The sequence below is a fragment of the Centroberyx affinis genome, unplaced genomic scaffold (genome assembly GCF_046629955.1).
Source record: "Centroberyx affinis isolate AG114_WGS23_722 - 3 ecotype Tasmania unplaced genomic scaffold, CSIRO-AGI_Caff_v1 ptg000979l_1, whole genome shotgun sequence".
In the NCBI taxonomy this organism is placed as follows: Eukaryota; Metazoa; Chordata; class Actinopteri; order Beryciformes; family Berycidae; genus Centroberyx; species Centroberyx affinis.
In genome coordinates, this window is record NW_027279548.1 from 22,000 (window position 1) to 42,833 (window position 20,834).

A 20,834-nucleotide genomic window follows, 5' to 3' on the forward strand; every position below is an offset into this window, starting at 1 on the left:
TTCAAAGGTAGACATTTTTTTTTATCTGTATCTGCTGTTCCAACGCTTTCTTGAAGCTCTAGCTGCTTATATTGAATGAAATATTCTAATACATGACGCCATGTTTTTATGGCTGCACCATTACATCAAATGGAACAAAGCTAGTGCATCATTATATACACATTTCCCTGTAATTCAGCATGACATGTTTGGTGTCTTTGGAAAACTTGTTATCTTGACTAGAATTTAAAATAAAATTCTGTGGTTTTGAACAAAGCTTGGCCGTGCAACCTGCGTTTGTAATGATGGAGCCAGTGGCGGGGCAGGCAGGGAAGAACAGGTTAAAATGCAGAAACAGCAGATAAGCACCACCCAGCAGGCTGTGCCACATAGAGGATATGATCATGCTGCTGCAGAGTTAAGTGAACATTTTTTGCAGAGGGAGCCAATAAAAGTCTTGTAACAGCAATCCGGTAAGTCTACTCATACAGCAACTTAATTTAGACTTGCTTATTCATTGAATATCCAGTAACCAACATGCTTTATCTCTCCTGGGAATTAAAATGTTGAGTTCATTTTCAGTTAATTTTCACATTTTAGCAGATCTCAGTATACTCAATAGTGAGTTTATAGTGACTTTAATGTTCTTTATGGTAGTAAAGCAGATTTGACTAGGGGAGTCCATGGGGGAAAATTAAAAATCTAGTTTGGCCTGTTTCTTATTAATAATTACAATAATTTCCGTCTTGGAATCACAGTGTTTTATATAATTGCATTTTCCTTCCAACTAACTGCACTGATCTTATCAGGTTTCTTGTGGTGCACTGGTCCTTTTAAGCTTTTTTAGATTTCTGAATAACTTGTAATGACAACCTGGCTCAAGGGGGGCTGGACCCAAATGCAAGACCGGCTCAGGACAGGGGTAACGGAAAAGGTTTTAATGAAAAACTAGGCAAACATACAAAACTAAAGTAGACAATCCAAAAAGGCAGGGACAAGTGGCCTGGGAACAGAAGGATGGAGCCAGGGACCTCAGGCTGACAGCCTGGAGGCGGAACAGAGGCCGAGCAGGGAACCTCAGGCGGACGGCCTGGATTCTGGAGACAGGAATGCTGGACTGGAGGCTGGAGACTGGAGCGCAGGACCAGAAACTGGCGGCTGGAGTGCAGGACTGGAGTCCGGCGGCTGGAGTGCAGGAACAGCACTCGTGTTACCCGAGTCACTGGAGTTGACCGGATACAGGAATGCCGGACCGGAGTCCTGCAACGGCTGTCTGAGACGGCCGACGGGGAATGGCAGGGCGTCGGCAGATGCGGCCGACGACTGGGGATCTGGCTGCAGAGCAGACTGCAGCAGAACAGGAACTGAAGTTTGCAACTCAGGAACAGAAGGCTTTTGCAACTCAGGAACAGAAGGCTTTTGCAACTCAGGAACAGAAGGCTTTTGCAACTCAGGAACAGAAGGCTTTTGCAACTCAGGAACAGAAGGCTTTTGCAACTCAGGAACAGAAGGCTTTTGCAGCACAGGAACAGAAGGCTTTTGCAACTCAGGAACAGGAGACAGCCGCGGCGCAGGAACAGGAGACTGCCGCAGCTCAGCGACAGGGAGCTTCTGTGGCGCAGGAACAGGTGACTGCCGAGAGTGCTGCGGCCCGGCACGAACAGGAGATTGCCGTGGCCCGGCAGGAACGCGAAGCTTCCGCGGCGCAGAAACCGGAGACCACCGCAGCTTGGGAACAGGGAGCTTTTGCAGCGCAGGAACAGCAAACCGCCGCGGCTCGGGAACAGGAACTGACTGGACCTCAGTAGTGGCGCTGGGCAGGGGAGACTCTGTGGCAGACACCAGGGGTTCTGGAAATGCCGGGCCAGGACAGGCTAGGTCAGGACTGGCAGGATGTAGGCTCAAAAATCCGAGCCTAACCGACTGGAGAGCAGGCTGAAGGCTAGCAGGCTGAAGGCTAGCAGACTGGGAGGCGGACTGAAGGCTAGCTGGCCAGAAAGCAGGCTGTGATGCAGGGGCGTCGAGGAAGCTCCTGGGACTGGAGGACACTAACCTGCGTGCCCTGCTCTGGGCAGCCAGCTGGTGCTCCAAAACAGTAGCTTTCCTCCAAATGCCATAAAGGCACTGGAGAGAGAATAACAGCTCCTCAAGATCCTCCCCAGAATTACCGGCTGCTGGGTCCATGTTGGCCAGTTCGTACTGTCACGTGTGAGAAGGGGGGCTGGACCCAAATGCAGGCGGAGACACAAGAGCAGACAGGAAACACAGAAACAAGGAAAATACAAACACAAAGGCAGGCCATGGCAGAACCATGACAAAATTAAAAGTTAAACAATGATTTATTAACTAAAACTAAGGGGAAACCGCAAACTAAAAGAACAGAAGGTGTGCATAGGTGAGGAGGAAGAGATACACTGATGGTCAGCCGGCTTTTAAAGCCCAAGGAGTTCACCGGGCCCAGGTGCACTCCATCAGCCTCGATGATGACTCCACCCACCAGGATCCTGCAAGATGCAGAGCCAGGAGAGTGGGAGGGTCGTCACACCCCCCTCCATTTAAAAACAGGGTCCCACTGGGAACCCCTGTAACATAAGCAAAAAACAACTTTACAAAATTACACATTTAATTTTCCCCGGCTCACCTGCCCCTGGCCAGCTTCTTGCCCCATCCTCAGCAAACCTCAGTACCTGAAGGCAGCAATGGGATTTAAGAGGAAGGGAAGAATAGCACAGGAGAAACAGGGAACAGAGACAGTGACATCATATTTAGGCTTCAGGGCAGGGGCAACATGACCGCCACCACATTGTCTGTCCCTTTGGTGAATGTTGAGGTTATGATATAAATGACAAGGCAGAGCAACAGGAGAATGCATATCAAAAAACTTACTGCCCCAGATGATCAGACAAACTACTCCCATAACAAAAAGAGATGATACTCACACTATCATCACCTATGTTTGGGAGAAGATCACGCAATTTCTTATTTTACATTAATGTATAGAAGTGCTCCCATTACGATGTCCTGGAAGCTTCTTGTTGGCAGCACACAGCCTGTATAGTTCCATATTTATGACATTTTAAATGAAACATTAAACGCGTTGAAATTAATCGTGTAGACCACATTTTTCCTACCAGTGCAATATGGCTTTGGAGAAATACCTTCACACTAATCGATATTGTCTCTCTTTCAAGCTACAACTGAACAAAAGTCAAAGTTTATTACATTAATTAATCAGATATGATTGTTCACAAATAGCCTACATCTTAATGCAGTGGAAAAAAGAAGGCAGGGGCGCACACATATCTCTCACATTGCCTACTTGTAAGTCTAGTCATGCCGTTGATGATGATGCTGAACATGCTGGTGGTATCATGAAAAATATTACAGAAAAGTAAGGTAATATTAGCTATGCCAGCATCTAAAGTTCCATGCAAGTTTTATGGTTACTTTGACCTAACCTTTGCGCATCAACAATAAACAGATTTTTTTCCATTAGGTAGGATTTTTTCCAACTGCACATTTTTGAGTGGCCTTTTATTGTGACCAGCCCAAGGCACACTTGTGCAATAATCATGCTGTTTAATCAGCATCTTGATATGCCACACCTGTGGATGGATTATCTTGGCAAAGGAGAAGTGCTCACTAACACCTTTTCTGTGCATAGAAAAAGTCTTAGATCAAAAACAAAAGTGTTGTGTTTATATTTTTGTTCAGTATGAATGGAAACTTACTTTTGTGACTCACATTTATCTTAACTGGTTTCCTCCACACCCCCATGCAACATTACAACATCAGGGGATTCTGTACGCCGGTGTCAAGTCACAAAGCCTCTGCTCCCTGTTATTCAGAGCAGTAGTGTTGCAATGTCAACCACTGGGTTGTGGTTCACTTGTAAGCACATTGGAGAAACATTTCAACAGTGGTGGAAAGTAACTAAGTACATTTACTCAAGTACTGTACTTAAGTACAATTTTGAGATACTTGTACTTGAGTATTTCCATTTGATGCTACTTTATACTTCCACTCCACTACATTTCAGACGGAAATATTGTACTTTCTACTCCACTACATTTATTTGACAGCTGTAGTTACTTTTCAGATGGAGATTTGACACAATGGATAATATAACAAGCTTTTAAAATACAACACATTGTTAAAGATTAAACCAGTGGTTTCCAACTTTTTTGGCTTTTGACGTCTTACAAAAAGCAGTGTGTAGTCGGGGTCACATTTCAGATGTCTGAGTTGTTAACAGCTCCATCAAATAGTTTTCCCTCTAAACCTCACATGGTTTCATTTCAATAAATGTTCAAATGATCCAATATTTCAGCAAAAATCAAAGATCAGAGAAAAAGTCCAAAAACTGAAAACAGATTTGTGTATCAAAACTTTGTTTTTTCTTCTTTCCTCTCCCATTAATCATCTCACGACCCCTCAGATTTATCTGATGACCCTTTGGAGGGGCCCGACCCCTAGGTTGGGAACCACTGGAATAAATTAGCTAACTGTATATAAAGTAGTTCAAACTAGCTCCACCTCCAGCAGCTACAACAGTAACATGCTGCTTACACACTGATGCTTCAGTATTAATAATCTAATGATATATATAATAAAATATCAGTCAGAGGGACCAAACCACTACTTTTACTTTAATACTTTAACTATATTTTGCTGCTAATGTACTTTTACTTAAGTAGGATTTTTCATGCAGGCCTTTTACTTGTAATGGAGTATTTTAACATTGCTGTATTGGTACTTTTACTGAAGTAAAGGATCAGAGTACTTCTTCCACCACTGCATTTCAACCAAATGGTGTATGTTTTTTGTTTTTTTTTCTACGGGGAAATACTGTATAATGTTTATTAAGGCTAGTTATGAGCTTGTTGCTGCAGGGTTGTAATGCCTTAATAATATAATGACTATCAATCAAGATAATCATGAATATTAAAGTAATGAGTCTTGATCGATTAATTTTTTGGTCATAATAGCTTTTTCTGCTGTCAGATTGACACTTGTTGATATGAGAACATTGCTTTGTTTTGCAGCTGCACAGTATGAAAAGGAACACGGCAATAACTTTTCTGCTGACTGGAGCTTTCTTCTTGGTCCTCTATCTCTGGAAAGAAGATTATGCTGTCCATGTAACCAACCGCCACCACGTACATGAGAGAAAGAAAGCCAGTCAAAACAGGCCACCTACCACTAGGAGCTCCTATGTTTATTCCTGGTCAAGTTGTCATCAAAATGCATCTGCAGCCAACATCACAGGCTTCACCTCTCTCCCGGGTCACATCCAAGCCTTTCTCTACCACCGTCACTGTCGCCATTTCCCCATGCTGCTGGACGTTCCCGACAAATGTGGAGGAGCTGACAAATCTGCGGAAGTATTCCTTCTGCTGGTCATTAAAAGTTCCCCCGAGAACCATGACCGTCGAGAAGTCCTACGCAAAACCTGGGCCAACGAGAGATTACACAACGGCGTGTGGATCAGGAGGATCTTCATTTTAGGAACGGCAGGTGCTGGATTCGAGAAGCAGAGACTGAGCAAGCTCCTGGAGCTGGAGCACAGCGAGCACAACGACATTCTCCAATGGGACTTTTTGGACGCCCCGTACAACCTCACCTTGAAGCAGATACTCTTCCTGGAATGGATGGAGAGGAACTGTCCGCAGACCCGCTTCCTCCTAAACGGTGATGATGACGTCTTCGCCAACACGGACAACATGGTGGAGTATCTCCAAAGCCTCAAGGACAATAACGGCAGCAAGCACCTCTTTGCCGGCCACCTGGCCAAGAACGAGGGGCCCATTAGAAACCCAAAGAGCAAGTACTATGTCCCTGTTCAGTTGCACGAGTCAGAGTCATACCCCCCTTTCTGTAGAGGTGGGGGCTACCTCCTGTCTGGCTATACAGCCATGGTCATATACAAAATGTCCAAGTCCATCACCATTCTTCCCATGGACGATGTTTACATGGCAATGTGTCTGGCCAAAGCAGGACTCACACCTGTTTACCATATGGGTATCAAGAATTTAGGAATGTACATTCCCTCTAAGAACCTAGATACCCATGACCCTTGCTATTATAAAGACGTTCTAGTGGTACACAGATTCCTATCACCTCAGATATATCTAATGTGGCATAGAATACACGACCCTAATCTGAAATGCTGAAATTCGTAGACACTTTGAAAACTCATGCACCTCGTGTGAATAGTTTCACCGAGTAACGCCGGCCTTACTAACACACTTTGTAACTTATGCTGTAGTTACTGGTACTACTGTTTTACACTTTGCATCCTGTATGACTGCACCAGTCATGAAAAAAGCATGCTGTCCACTGCTGACACACGTTCAGTCAGTCAGACAGGTGGTCAGTTAGACAGTTCAGTCAGTTAGACAGGTGGTCAGTTAGACAGTTCAGTCAGTTAGACAGCTCAGTCAGTTAGACAGTTCAGTCAGTTAGACAGCTCAGTCAGTTAGACAGGTGGTGAGTTAGACAGCTCAGTCAGTTAGACAGGTGGTCAGTTAGACAGCTCAGTCATCTGGTGTCAACCTGGTAGTGAGCTCACCCTATGGGGATAATAATAATAATAATAACTTTATTTATATAGCACTTTTCAAAACACAGTTACAAAGTGCTTTACAATAAAAACAGACACATTTTAAAAATGCAAAGAGAATAAAAACAAAGTAAAAGCCATAAAAACTAATCACTATATAAAAACACAAATATAGTAAAATGAACTAAAATGCCGGAAAATATAACGAAATCACCGTAAAAACACTCTTCCCAAAACACGCTCTGGGAAGAGTTTTGTGCCCTCAGCAATCAGTGCCTTAAATAGCCTGGGCACACTGTAAACAGACTTGTGTTGTTGTTGTGATGTTCTTGTTTTGTTTATACCCTGTTTTGAGCGTTACTTGAGTGTTTGATTGTGTACAGACTGTGAAAACAAATTTCCTCTATAGAGGACAATAAATAATGAATCTGAATCTAAAGCAATTTTAAATAAGTAGGTTATTAACAGTGATTTAAAAGACGATACAGAGTTTGCCGCCCTGATCTCCTCAGGCAAGTCGTTCCAAACTCTAGGAGCCCTGACTGCAAAGGCTCTGTCCCCTTTGTGTATCAGTCTGGACCTTGGAACAACAAGTAACGACGTATCCGAAGATCTCAGGGAGCGGGAAGGGACATAGGGCAATAAGAGATCTGATAGATAGCTTGGGGCAAGGCCTCTCTGGGCTTTGTAAGTAATCAATAAATTCTTAAAATCAATTCTAAAAGCGGCAGGTAGCCAGTGTAGGGAAGCCAGGATCGGTGAAATGTGATCATGTTTCCTAGACCGAGTTAAAATCCTGGCAGCAGAGTTTTGGATGAGCTGGAGGAGAGGGATTTTTTGCTGATGCCAGAGAGCAGGGAATTACAGTAATCCAATCGACTGGTTATGAAAGCGTGAATGACATTTTCCAGATTTTTGGCCGAAAGAAATGGTCTAATCCTTGAAATGTTTCTGAGATGATAAAAGCAGGATTGAACCATTGAATTAACATATTTATCTAGGCTGAGGTTTTGATGTCAAAAATGACACCAAGATTTCTGCAATGCTGAGTTATTGAATGAGATAGTGAACCAAGACTGTTCGAAATTTGGTTGTTTGCACTATCTTGACCTATGATCAATATCTCTGTTTTATCAGCGTTTAGCTGCAGGGAATTTTGTGACATCCACTTGTGGATGTCATGCAGACAGTTTAGCAGTTTGATATTGTTCTGAAAGTTGTTTTCAGGGTCACAGTTTAGATAGATCTGAGCAGAGCCAGTCCTGACCTCCCTGGGGCCCTATCTTGCATTAGTCGGAGGAGAACACAAGTTTACCTGATTGCTGTTCCCGCAATTCACTCTCATGGTGTTTTTTTCCCTCTTTTTGTGACCAGAAGGATAGTTCCGCTTCATCCTCTCATCGAAGTTGTAAACATTGACACACGCTTTGACACGAGGGGGAGGCGGGGCCCTTGCGTAATTTGCGGGGCCCTACGCGACTTGCGTAGTGAGCGTATAGGGTCGCCCGGCTCTGCTGATGAGTCAGCAGAAATATTTTGAATTCGCTCCTGAAGGAGCACTCTCATCGGGATCCTAGCAGCACTGATCTGGATGTATTGGAGCTTCTGGAGGCTCCTGCTAGGAGACCCGATGAGAAGTGCGTTGCAATTACGCATTATGCACTTACGCGCTTGAAGCATTTTATCTAGTGGGTCGTTTGATGTTGTTGCTAATTCCCCTACAGGTGCCAGTGTTTTACCCGTGGTGTTCTTATGTGTTGGAGTTTATTTTATTCTACTCATTTGTTTTATGCTTTTATTATTTTATGGCTTGGATGTTATCTATCTGTTTTATACTTTCTTTTTTGAATTTATTATGTTTTTTATAAGTGAGTGGTTCTGTGTGTCTGCCTGTGTTTAAGTGAGCTCACTAAGACAAATTCCAATCAACTCTGTTTATACGACAATAAAGTATCGAATCTAGTCCAGTCTTGAGGAGTCTAAGGCGTGGACGAGTTTCTCCACGTCTGACAAGTTAAGTGTGGGACGGAGTCTGGAGATGTTCCTGAGGTGGTAGAAGGAGGTCCTGCACAGATGTTTGATGTGGGTGTCAAAGGTCAAGTGAGGGTCGAATCTAACGCCCAGGTTTAAGACTGATGAGGAGAGGGGAATGTCTTGGCCAGAAAAGGTGATGTGAGTTATGTGAGAAAACTGGACCTGGTGTGGGGTGCCAACTAAAATACCCTCAGTTTTGGAGCTGTTTAGCTGCAGGAAGTTGTGTTTCATCCAGGCCCTTATCTCCTCAAGGCAGGTGGTTAGTGATGATGATGATGACAAAGCTGCAGAGGGGGTTGGGACAGTTTTTAGGTATAGTTGTGTGTCATCTGCATAGCTGTGGAATGATATTCCATGCCGGCTAATGACACGGCCGAGGGGGAGTATGTACAGGAGAACAGGATGGGGCCGAGAACCGATTCTTGAGGGACACCACAGGTGACGGGGTGTGTCTGGGACTTTGCACCTCCCAAAGAGACAGACTCAGTTCTTCCAGACAGGTAGGACTGAAACCAGGGGCCAGTTGCATAAAGATAGACCTGGTCTTAGATGTAAATGTGACTAAGTCAAACTTGCTATATATATTTACGTGTTCCTACTACTTCTTGGTTGTTGTAGATCTCTAATGGCTTGTTTCTGTCTCTAAAGACTCGCTCTCTTCTTCAGACTCTTCCCAAAAACCAGAGATTTGGCATCTTGTATGAAACAGCTTCAGTATTTAAACCTCCCACTCTGACAGTTAGGCCGACTCGTTGCCATAACAACAAAGTTCTTAACTCAAGATTAGCCGGGGGGAAGGTGGCTAACATTCCTACCTCAAAATAAGTCAGTTGTAATATTTAAGTAACAGACAGTCTTAATTAGACTAGTCCAACCTGAGAATCTAAGACCAGTCTAAGGCTTAGACTAGTCTTAAACTAGCTTTATGCAACTGGCCCCAGATCAGTCTGATGGTGGAATGGAGGCGCTTAAGGAGGATGGAAATGGGCCTGTAACTGGCAAGAACTTCTGGTGATGTCATCAACTGTCACAGGCTCAGCTGTGCAGCCACCTCTCTCTCTCTCTCTCTCTCTGACTGACTACCTGTCTAACTACTCACCTGTCTAACTGACCACCTGTCCAACTACCTGTCTAACTACATGTCTAACTGACTGACATGTCTAACAGCCTGTCTAACTTAAGTATTCTCATACTTCCAGCTGCTTGCAGCATGCCCATCCAGTTTCTCCAGGAACTGTTTTTCTAGATATTATTGTTGTATTTATTTATTAATAGTTTATTGGTTAAAATATTATCCTTTGATTAGTAGGTTATACAACGATTTAACCATAATTTAATCTGGGGTTAAAGTTTCCATATTTACTGTATCCTATATGTGCTTTGTAATTATGTTTTTTTTATTTACTTGGATTTGTTTATCACCTTTGATTTACATTAACACAAATGCAATTTTATGAGAGTTTAGGCCCATTCTATTTTTTCAAATTTAAAAGCTAGATTCCTGTAATAGTTTTTCTTAAATATTCATTTATTTAATAGGCAAGTTAGTTATATTAAATATGTGTGTTCTGTTTGTGTGTAACTCATTTATATAATGTTTGTGTGTGGACAGTTTGAGGAACAAATTGTGTCTAAGTTTTCAGACCAGGACAGTATGAAAAGGGTTAGGAATTACTGTTTGGGGGCTTTTTGGATGATTGCAGCAGCAATCTGTCACTCTGCAGAAAGAGAACATTTTCCTATGATTCTTGTTACTGATAGCTATAGCAGAACTTTGGATGTGTATGGTAGATAGGTTAATACAAAGAAAAAATAATTGTGAACCTGAACCTGAAGCCAAAAAGGAAGGAAAGGGACAGAGAGAGAAGTAACAGGAAGAAGAGAGAAGCAACAAGAGAGAGAAGAGCCTCATGTTACATTGATGGTTTCACTGGAGGCAAACTGCAACACTAATAGCAATTAAAAGTGAATGTTTTACCACAAACAAGTTATCACATAGAACTTTAACCCAGCACTCGGTTTTAAACAAACAAATATATATTTTTTTAACAACCCATCATATTAAATTTATTGTACCCTGACTTTAGCTGACCCAAAAATGAAAATTCTGTCATCTGCACTTGTGTCACCTGCACTTGTGTCACCTGCAGACCTACAGTATATTTACACCATCATTTAGTGCAAATCTTAACTACAGCTGATTGATTTGCAACAAATAATGGTGTCTAGGTCTTTCTATTCACAGAGTGTATCATGGTTGTGACTTTCTGCCTCTGTTCATTGTCTAGGTTTTGTATTTCTTTGTGTATTATATTTCCCTGTCTAGTTCTTTTAGTTCTGCGTGTACAGTGTTTCCTGTCTGCCCCAGCTGTGTATTTTATCTCATTTGTAATCACCCCCCATGTGTATATTAGTCTTGTTTCCTAGTCAGTCTTGGTCGGATCATTGCTTTCTGTTACATGTGCCGGTTTATGTGTGAAGAGCTCTCGTTTTTGGTTTCCTGTGTCACCTGCAACCTGTTTTATTAAACACCCCGGGGTTTGATCACCACCTGCCTCGCTGTCCTGCATTTGGGTCCTGACCACACCTCCACGTAACAGTGTGATTGTTTTTGTTTTGGAACTCCAAAGAACAGGGGGGGTATTCCATCAACGCAGCTAATGAAAGCCGCGCTTACTTGAAAAAGCCCGGCTTGAATTAACGTCAACTCTCACTTAAGGCTCGAGCCGTTCCACTAACACAATCCAGCCTTGTCTAGTCAACGTTAACTCTAACCAGGCTCGAATAATCTTGCATATCTCAATCATCTTGAGTACATAAGCAGCCCAGAAGAGTCGATTGTCGAAAAGACGATATATGTCGCAAAAAGAAGGGAAAACGAGAGCTGTGTTCTTCTCAGCGGCGGAATAAACCCTGCTGATGGAATTATACGAGTTATATAGAATTATACGAGCCATATAAAGGGTCATCACCAAAAAGGGCAATACTGCCGCAATCAACAAAGCGAGGGAGATGGCTTGGCAAAAACTTGCATAGAGACTAAATGCGTAAGTTATACAAGCCTACTTATTGTTTCATTTGTATTTATTAATAAATGAACATTCAGATCACTAGATACAGTAAGGCTGTGTGGCTATATTATCAGTAGGCTAGATAATATCAGATGTATGTTTAAAATAATGGTGTAGGCTAACTTAGGAGAACCGACATACCTACAATGCATTTACTGTTAATTAGCCTGATTCAGTGAGGTGTGTGAAGCCCCTCTGACATAGTAATCCTTGGCCTCTATATTCATTCTTCACTGTTACATCTCAACAGGAGCCATCTCAATAGCCAGAAAATTAGTAGTGAAAATTAAATACAAAAACACTTTCCAGAGTGGTAATAGCCTATAATGAAATGTGAAATGTATTTGTTAAAATAGTTGTTGAGCTGTAAATATGTACCATTATAGCCACCAAAAAAAAAGACGAATGCCTACTAGCCAATCAGAGGCAGAGTAGGGCGGGTCTTCGTGGAATGCGGGTGGGAAATGAAATAAGGCCCCCCCCCCCAGGTCCCCATTGGCTTCAGTTGTTTTGGAGAAGGCTGCTACCAAGTTGTGCTGCAGCCTCCCTGTGTGTTATATGGACTAACAAATTTCACCTGTGTTTCATATGGCATGAGGGTGAGTAGATGATGACAGAATTTTCATTTTTGGGTGTACTATTACTTTAAATTTCCCCTTAATGATGGAGCCAGTGGCGGGGCAGGCAGGGAAGAACAGGTTAAAATGCAGAAACAGCAGATAAGCACCACCCAGCAGGCTGTGCCACATAGAGGATATGATCATGCTGCTGCAGAGTTAGGTGAACATTTTTTGCAGAGGGAGCCAATAAAAGTCTTGTAACAGCAATCCGGTAAGTCTACTCATACAGCAACTTAATTTAGACTTGCTTATTCATTGAATATCCAGTAACCAACATGCTTTATCTCTCCTGGGAATTAAAATGTTGAGTTCATTTTCAGTTAATTTTCACATTTTAGCAGATCTCAGTATACTCAATAGTGAGTTTATAGTGACTTTAATGTTCTTTATGGTAGTAAAGCAGATTTGACTAGGGGAGTCCATGGGGGAAAATTAAAAATCTAGTTTGGCCTGTTTCTTATTAATAATTACAATAATTTCCGTCTTGGAATCACAGTGTTTTATATAATTGCATTTTCCTTCCAACTAACTGCACTGATCTTATCAGGTTTCTTGTGGTGCACTGGTCCTTTTAAGCTTTTTTAGATTTCTGAATAACTTGTAATGACAACCTGGCTCAAGGGGGGCTGGACCCAAATGCAAGACCGGCTCAGGACAGGGGTAACGGAAAAGGTTTTAATGAAAAACTAGGCAAACATATAAAACTAAAGTAGACAATCCAAAAAGGCAGGGACAAGTGGCCTGGGAACAGAAGGATGGAGCCAGGGACCTCAGGCTGACAGCCTGGAGGCGGAACAGAGGCCGAGCAGGGAACCTCAGGCGGACGGCCTGGATTCTGGAGACAGGAATGCTGGACCAGAGGCCGGAGACTGGAGCGCAGGACCAGAAACTGGCGGCTAGAGTGCAGGACTGGAGTCCGGCGGCTGGAGTGCAGGAACAGCACTCGTGTTACCCGAGTCACTGGAGTTGACCGGATACAGGAATGCCGGACCGGAGTCCTGCAACGGCTGTCTGAGACGGCCGACGGGGAATGGCAGGGCGTCGGCAGATGCGGCCGACGACTGGGGATCTGGCTGCAGAGCAGACTGCAGCAGAACAGGAACTGAAGTTTGCAACTCAGGAACAGAAGGCTTTTGCAACTCAGGAACAGAAGGCTTTTGCAACTCAGGAACAGAAGGCTTTTGCAACTCAGGAACAGAAGGCTTTTGCAACTCAGGAACAGAAGGCTTTTGCAGCACAGGAACAGAAGGCTTTTGCAACTCAGGAACAGAAGGCTTTTGCAGCACAGGAACAGGAGACAGCCGCAGCTCGGGAACAGGAACTGACTGGACCTCAGTAGTGGCGCTGGGCAGCGGAGACTCTGTGGCAGACACCAGGGGTTCTGGAAATGCCGGGCCAGGACAGGCTAGGTCAGGACTGGCAGGATGTAGGCTCAAAAATCCGAGCCTAACCGACTGGAGAGCAGGCTGAAGGCTAGCAGGCTGGAGGCTAGCAGACCCAAGGCTAACAGGCCCAGGGCTAGCAGACTGGGAGGCGGACTGAAGGCTAGCTGGCCGGAAAGCAGGCTGTGATGCAGGGGCATCGAGGAAGCTCCTTATCCACCCAGGCAGTGAGCTCTCCAGCCAGGGACTGGAGGACACTAACCTGCGTGCCCTGCTCTGGGCAGCCAGCTGGTGCTCCAAAACAGTAGCTTTCCTCCAAATGCCATAAAGGCACTGGAGAGAGAATAACAGCTCCTCAAGATCCTCCCCAGAATTACCGGCTGCTGGGTCCATGTTGGCCAGTTCGTACTGTCACGTGTGAGAAGGGGGGCTGGACCCAAATGCAGGCGGAGACACAAGGGCAGACAGGAAACACAGAAACAAGGAAAATACAAACACAAAGGCAGGCCATGGCAGAACCATGACAAAATTAAAAGTTAAACAATGATTTATTAACTAAAACTAAGGGGAAACCGCAAACTAAAAGAACAGAAGGTGTGCATAGGTGAGGAGGAAGAGATACACTGATGGTCAGCCGGCTTTTAAAGCCCAAGGAGTTCACCGGGCCCAGGTGCACTCCATCAGCCTCGATGATGACTCCACCCACCAGGATCCTGCAAGATGCAGAGCCAGAAGAGTGGGAGGGTCGTCACACCCCCCTCCATTTAAAAACAGGGTCCCACTGGGAACCCCTGTAACATAAGCAAAAAACAACTTTACAAAATTACACATTTAATTTTCCCCGGCTCACCTGCCCCTGGCCAGCTTCTTGCCCCATCCTCAGCAAACCTCAGTACCTGAAGGCAGCAATGGGATTTAAGAGGAAGGGAAGAATAGCACAGGAGAAACAGGGAACAGAGACAGTGACATCATATTTAGGCTTCAGGGCAGGGGCAACATGACCGCCACCACATTGTCTGTCCCTTTGGCGAATGTTGAGGTTATGATATAAATGACAAGGCAGAGCAACAGGAGAATGCATATCAAAAAACTTACTGCCCCAGATGATCAGACAAACTACTCCCATAACAAAAAGAGATGATACTCACACTATCATCACCTATGTTTGGGAGAAGATCACGCAATTTCTTATTTTACATTAATGTATAGAAGTGCTCCCATTACGATGTCCTGGAAGCTTCTTGTTGGCAGCACACAGCCTGTATAGTTCCATATTTATGACATTTTAAATGAAACATTAAACGCGTTGAAATTAATCGTGTAGACCACATTTTGCCTACCAGTGCAATATGGCTTTGGAGAAATACCTTCACACTAATCGATATTGTCTCTCTTTCAAGCTAGGTCAAAGTTTATTACATTAATTAATCAGATATGATTGTTCACAAATAGCCTACATCTTAATGCAGTGGAAAAAAGAAGGCAGGGGCGCACACATATCTCTCACATTGCCTACTTGTAAGTCTAGTCATGCCGTTGATGATGATGCTGAACATGCTGGTGGTATCATGAAAAATATTACAGAAAAGTAAGGTAATATTAGCTATGCCAGCATCTAAAGTTCCATGCAAGTTTTATGGTTACTTTGACCTAACCTTTGCGCATCAACAATAAACAGATTTTTTTCCATTAGGTAGGATTTTTTCCAACTGCACATTTTTGAGTGGCCTTTTATTGTGACCAGCCCAAGGCACACCTGTGCAATAATCATGCTGTTTAATCAGCATCTTGATATGCCACACCTGTGGATGGATTATCTTGGCAAAGGAGAAGTGCTCACTAACACCTTTTCTGTGCATAGAAAAAGTCTTAGATCAAAAACAAAAGTGTTGTGTTTATATTTTTGTTCAGTATGAATGGAAACTTACTTTTGTGACTCACATTTATCTTAACTGGTTTCCTCCACACCCCCATGCAACATTACAACATCAGGGGATTCTGTACGCCGGTGTCAAGTCACAAAGCCTCTGCTCCCTGTTATTCAGAGCAGTAGTGTTGCAATGTCAACCACTGGGTTGTGGTTCACTTGTAAGCACATTGGAGAAACATTTCAACAGTGGTGGAAAGTAACTAAGTACATTTACTCAAGTACTGTACTTAAGTACAATTTTGAGATACTTGTACTTTACTTGAGTATTTCCATTTGATGCTACTTTATACTTCCACTCCACTACATTTCAGACGGAAATATTGTACTTTCTACTCCACTACATTTATTTGACAGCTGTAGTTACTTTTCAGATGGAGATCTGACACAATGGATAATATAACAAGCTTTTAAAATACAACACATTGTTAAAGATGAAACCAGTGGTTTCCAACTTTTTTGGCTTTTGACGTCTTACAAAAAGCAGTGTGTAGTCGGGTCACATTTCAGATGTCTGAGTTGTTAACAGCTCCATCAAATAGTTTTCCCTCTAAACCTCACATGGTTTCATTTCAATAAATGTTCAAATGATCCAATATTTCAGCAAAAATCAAAGATTAGAGAAAAAGTCCAAAAACTGAAAACAGATTTGTGTATCAGAACTTTGTTTTTTCTTCTTTCCTCTCCCATTAATCATCTCACGACCCCTCAGATTTATCTGGTGACCCTTTGGAGGGGCCCGACCCCTAGGTTGGGAACCACTGGAATAAATTAGCTAACTGTATATAAAGTAGTTCAAACTAGCTCCACCTCCAGCAGCTACAACAGTAACATGCTGCTTACACACTGATGCTTCAGTATTAATAATCTAATGATGTCATATATAATAAAATATCAGTCAGAGGGACCACTACTTTTGCTTTAATACTTTAACTATATTTTGCTGCTAATGTACTTTTACTTAAGTAGGATTTTTCATGCAGGCCTTTTACTTGTAATGGAGTATTTTAACATTGCTGTATTGGTACTTTTACTTAAGTAAAGGATCAGAGTACTTCTTCCACCACTGCATTTCAACCAAATGGTGTATGTTTTTTTTTTTTTTCTACGGGGAAATACTGTATAATGTTTATTAAGGCTAGTTATGAGCTTGTTGCTGCAGGGTTGTAATGCCTTAATAATATAGTGACTATCAATCAAGATAATCATGAATATTAAAGTAATGAGTCTTGATCGATTAATTTTTTGGTCATAATAGCTTTTTCTGCAGTCAGATTGACACTTGTTGATATGAGAACATTGCTTTGTTTTGCAGCTGCACAGTATGAAAAGGAACACGGCAATAACTTTTCTGCTGACTGGAGCTTTCTTCTTGGTCCTCTATCTCTGGAAAGAAGATTATGCTGTCCATGTAACCAACCGCCACCACGTACATGAGAGAAAGAAAGCCAGTCAAAACAGGCCACCTACCACTAGGAGCTCCTATGTTTATTCCTGGTCAAGTTGTCATCAAAATGCATCTGCAGCCAACATCACAGGCTTCACCTCTCTCCCGGGTCACATCCAAGCCTTTCTCTACCACCGTCACTGTCGCCATTTCCCCATGCTGCTGGACGTTCCCGACAAATGTGGAGGAGCTGACAAATCTTCGGAAGTCTTCCTTCTGCTGGTCATTAAAAGTTCCCCCGAGAACCATGACCGTCGAGAAGTCCTACGCAAAACCTGGGCCAACGAGAGATTACACAACGGCGTGTGGATCAGGAGGATCTTCATTTTAGGAACGGCAGGTGCTGGATTCGAGAAGCAGAGACTGAGCAAGCTCCTGGAGCTGGAGCACAGCGAGCACAACGACATTCTCCAATGGGACTTTTTGGACGCCCCGTACAACCTCACCTTGAAGCAGATACTCTTCCTGGAATGGATGGAGAGGAACTGTCCGCAGACCCGCTTCCTCCTAAACGGTGATGATGACGTCTTCGCCAACACGGACAACATGGTGGAGTATCTCCAAAGCCTCAAGGACAATAACGGCAGCAAGCACCTCTTTGCCGGCCACCTGGCCGAGAACGAGGGGCCCATTAGAAACCCAAAGAGCAAGTACTATGTCCCTGTTCAGTTGCACGAGTCAGAGTCATACCCCCCTTTCTGTAGAGGTGGGGGCTACCTCCTGTCTGGCTATACAGCCATGGTCATATACAAAATGTCCAAGTCCATCACCATTCTTCCCATGGACGATGTTTACATGGCAATGTGTCTGGCCAAAGCAGGACTCACACCTGTTTACCATATGGGTATCAAGAATTTAGGAATGTACATTCCCTCTAAGAACATAGATGCCCATGACCCTTGCTATTATAAAGATGTTCTAGTGGTACACAGATTCCTACCACCTCAGCTATATCTAATGTGGCATAGAATACACGACCCTAATCTGAAATGCTGAAATTCGTAGACACTTTGGCCGGCGTTACACGGTGAAATTTTTTCACGCTAGGGCTGTAGTCGAGACCGCCTTGGTCGAGTCCAAGTCCAGATCGAGTCCAAGTCCAGATCGAGTCATTGATTAATTGAGTCCGATTCAAGACCAAGACCGAGGGGGGTCGAGACCGCAAAACTATGAGTCCAATTCGAGACCAATACCATAGCAATGTGTTATCCAAGGCTACCATTGTATTTATTGACTAAAATAGCATACTTTTGTTTATTGCCTAAAATAGAGGGGAGGTTTCTAAAGACATTTCAACAAAATTAGCATGTTTTGATGACAAAATGAAATGTAAGCAGCTTGTTTATGTTTATAACATACAGTAGTTGCACCTTTACTTCACTAGAAGTGGATTAATCTATTTCACCTACTTTTTCTTACTGCTCCACAACCAGATGCTGCTCTCAGCATTGCTTGACTGAAAATATTCTTACCTGTAATTTAAGAAGGCGAAGTCATTGGTTGGGTAGTTGGCAAAACGAAGTCATTGGTTGGGTAGTTGGCATATCACCAATCAGGAGTCACTAAACCTTTCAGTGGGCGCATAAGTTTATCAACTGAAAATTGTATCATTCACTGCTGGTCACTTTCTTAAAAGAGATTATAATTATAAAAACAATAATATAATGTAATGTTAATTAATCCGAGACAGATTCAAGACCAAGTCATATTCACTCCCGAGACCGATTCAAGTCCGAGTCATATTAACTACGAGTCCGGTCTCGAGACCGGACTCGAGTACTACAGCCCTCTTTCACGCAACTGAGTTTCATAAGTTGTAATGTGTATCTCCCCCTGCAATTAACTGAAAAGTTGCGCTCAACCTGGTTGCATCAAGTTGAAACTCTTTTTGCAGCTAGATCCATGCAACAGCCAATCAAAATGCTAATATCATGTCGTGTGACTTTCAGTTGGTCAGGTTAGTAGTACTACTGATAGCATCACTAACAAACGACGGACGCCAAACAGCTTGTGACAAACATCAAAGAAAAATAAATCAGTCACACAGTATTTTGAAGGTTTATGGATTAACTTTACTTTTAAATATTGTCGTATTCCAGGTAGTAAGTATTTCCCGTATAGAAAATTAACTTGGCAGTGAAAATTAGCTGGCATTAGCTTAACCGCTAACTGTAGACATAGCTTACGTTATGTTAATATTACGCCACAGCGAAGAGATTTAACATGCTGAATCACTTGCTTGCAAACTTGATGTCAACACAAAATTATGTAAAACATGACTTTCAACCATTTAAACTATTGTACAGTGTGTTGTGTGTAATTTTGATTGCATTTGAAATGCATTGTGTAACAGTAAAGTTGCATGAACCTCATGCACCTCGTGTGAATAGTTTCACCGAGTAACGCCGGCCTTACTAACACACTTTGTAACTTATGCTGTAGTTACTGGTACTACTGTTTTACACTTTGCATCCTGTATGACTGCACCAGTCATGAAAAAAGCATGCTGTCCACTGCTGACACACGTTCAGTCAGTCAGACAGGTGGTCAGTTAGACAGTTCAGTCAGTCAGACAGATGGTCAGTTAGACAGTTCAGTCAGTTAGACAGCTCAGTCATCTGTGTTTGGTGGCGGGTGTCAACCTGGTAGTGAGCTCACCCTATGGGGATAATAATAATAATAATAATAACTTTATTTATATAGCACTTTTCAAAACACAGTTACAAAGTGCTTTACAATAAAAACAGACACATTTTAAAAATGCAAAGAGAATAAAAACAAACTAAAAGCCATAAAAACTAATCACATTATAAAAACACAATTAGAGTAAAATGAACTAAAATGCCATAAAATATAACGAAATCACCGTAAAAACACTCTTCCCAAAACACGCTTTGGGAAGAGTTTTGTGCCTTAAATAGCCTGGGCACACTGTAAACAGACTTGCGTTGTTGTTGTGATGTTCTTGTTTTGTTTATACCCTGTTCTGAGCGTTACTTGAGTGTTTGATTGTGTACAGACTGAAAACAAATTTCCTCTATAGAGGACAATAAATAATGAATCTGAATCTAAAGCAATTTTAAATAAGTAGGTTATTAACAGTGATTTAAAAGACGATACAGAGTTTGCCGCCCTGATCTCCTCAGGCAAGTCATTCCAAACTCTAGGAGCCCTGACTGCAAAGGCTCTGTCCCCTTTGTGTATCAGTCTGGACCTTGGAACAACAAGTAACGACGTATCCGAAGATCTCAGGGAGCGGGAAGGGACATAGGGCAATAAGAGATCTGATAGATAGCTTGGGGCAAGGCCTCTCTGGGCTTTGTAAGTAATCAATAAATTCTTAAAATCAATTCTAAAAGCGGCAGGTAGCCAGTGTAGGGAAGCCAGGATCGGTGAAATGTGATCATGTTTCCTAGACCGAGTTAAAATCCTGGCAGCAGAGTTTTGGATGAGCTGGAGGAGAGGGATTTTTTGCTGATGCCAGAGAGCAGGGAATTACAGTAATCCAATCGACTGGTTATGAAAGCGTGAATGACATTTTCCAGATTTTTGGCCGAAAGAAATGGTCTAATCCTTGAAATGTTTCTGAGATGATAAAAGCAGGATTGAACCATTGAATTAACATATTTATCTAGGCTGAGGTTTTGATGTCAAAAATGACACCAAGATTTCTGCAATGCTGAGTTATTGAATGAGATAGTGAACCAAGACTGTTCGAAATTTGGTTGTTTGCACTATCTTGACCTATGATCAATATCTCTGTTTTATCAGCGTTTAGCTGCAGGAAATTTTGTGACATCCACTTGTGGATA

The 20,834-nt window shown here is 42.7% G+C and overlaps 1 protein-coding gene and 1 pseudogene across 1 annotated transcript; both read left to right on the forward strand.

Moving 5' to 3' along the window:
- The first annotated feature begins 436 nt into the window (after positions 1-436).
- On the forward strand, positions 437-6,344 carry LOC139646355 (N-acetyllactosaminide beta-1,3-N-acetylglucosaminyltransferase 3 pseudogene; annotated as a pseudogene).
- A 5,796-nt stretch (positions 6,345-12,140) lies between these two features.
- LOC139646354 (N-acetyllactosaminide beta-1,3-N-acetylglucosaminyltransferase 3-like) lies at positions 12,141-18,110 on the forward strand. The gene is made up of 2 exons (XM_071522376.1): positions 12,141-12,245; positions 16,891-18,110. Exons 1-2 carry the CDS (start codon positions 12,240-12,242, stop codon positions 18,016-18,018), a joined length of 1,134 nt encoding a protein of 377 aa, XP_071378477.1. The 5' UTR covers positions 12,141-12,239; the 3' UTR covers positions 18,019-18,110.
- The last annotated feature ends 2,724 nt before the right edge of the window (positions 18,111-20,834 follow it).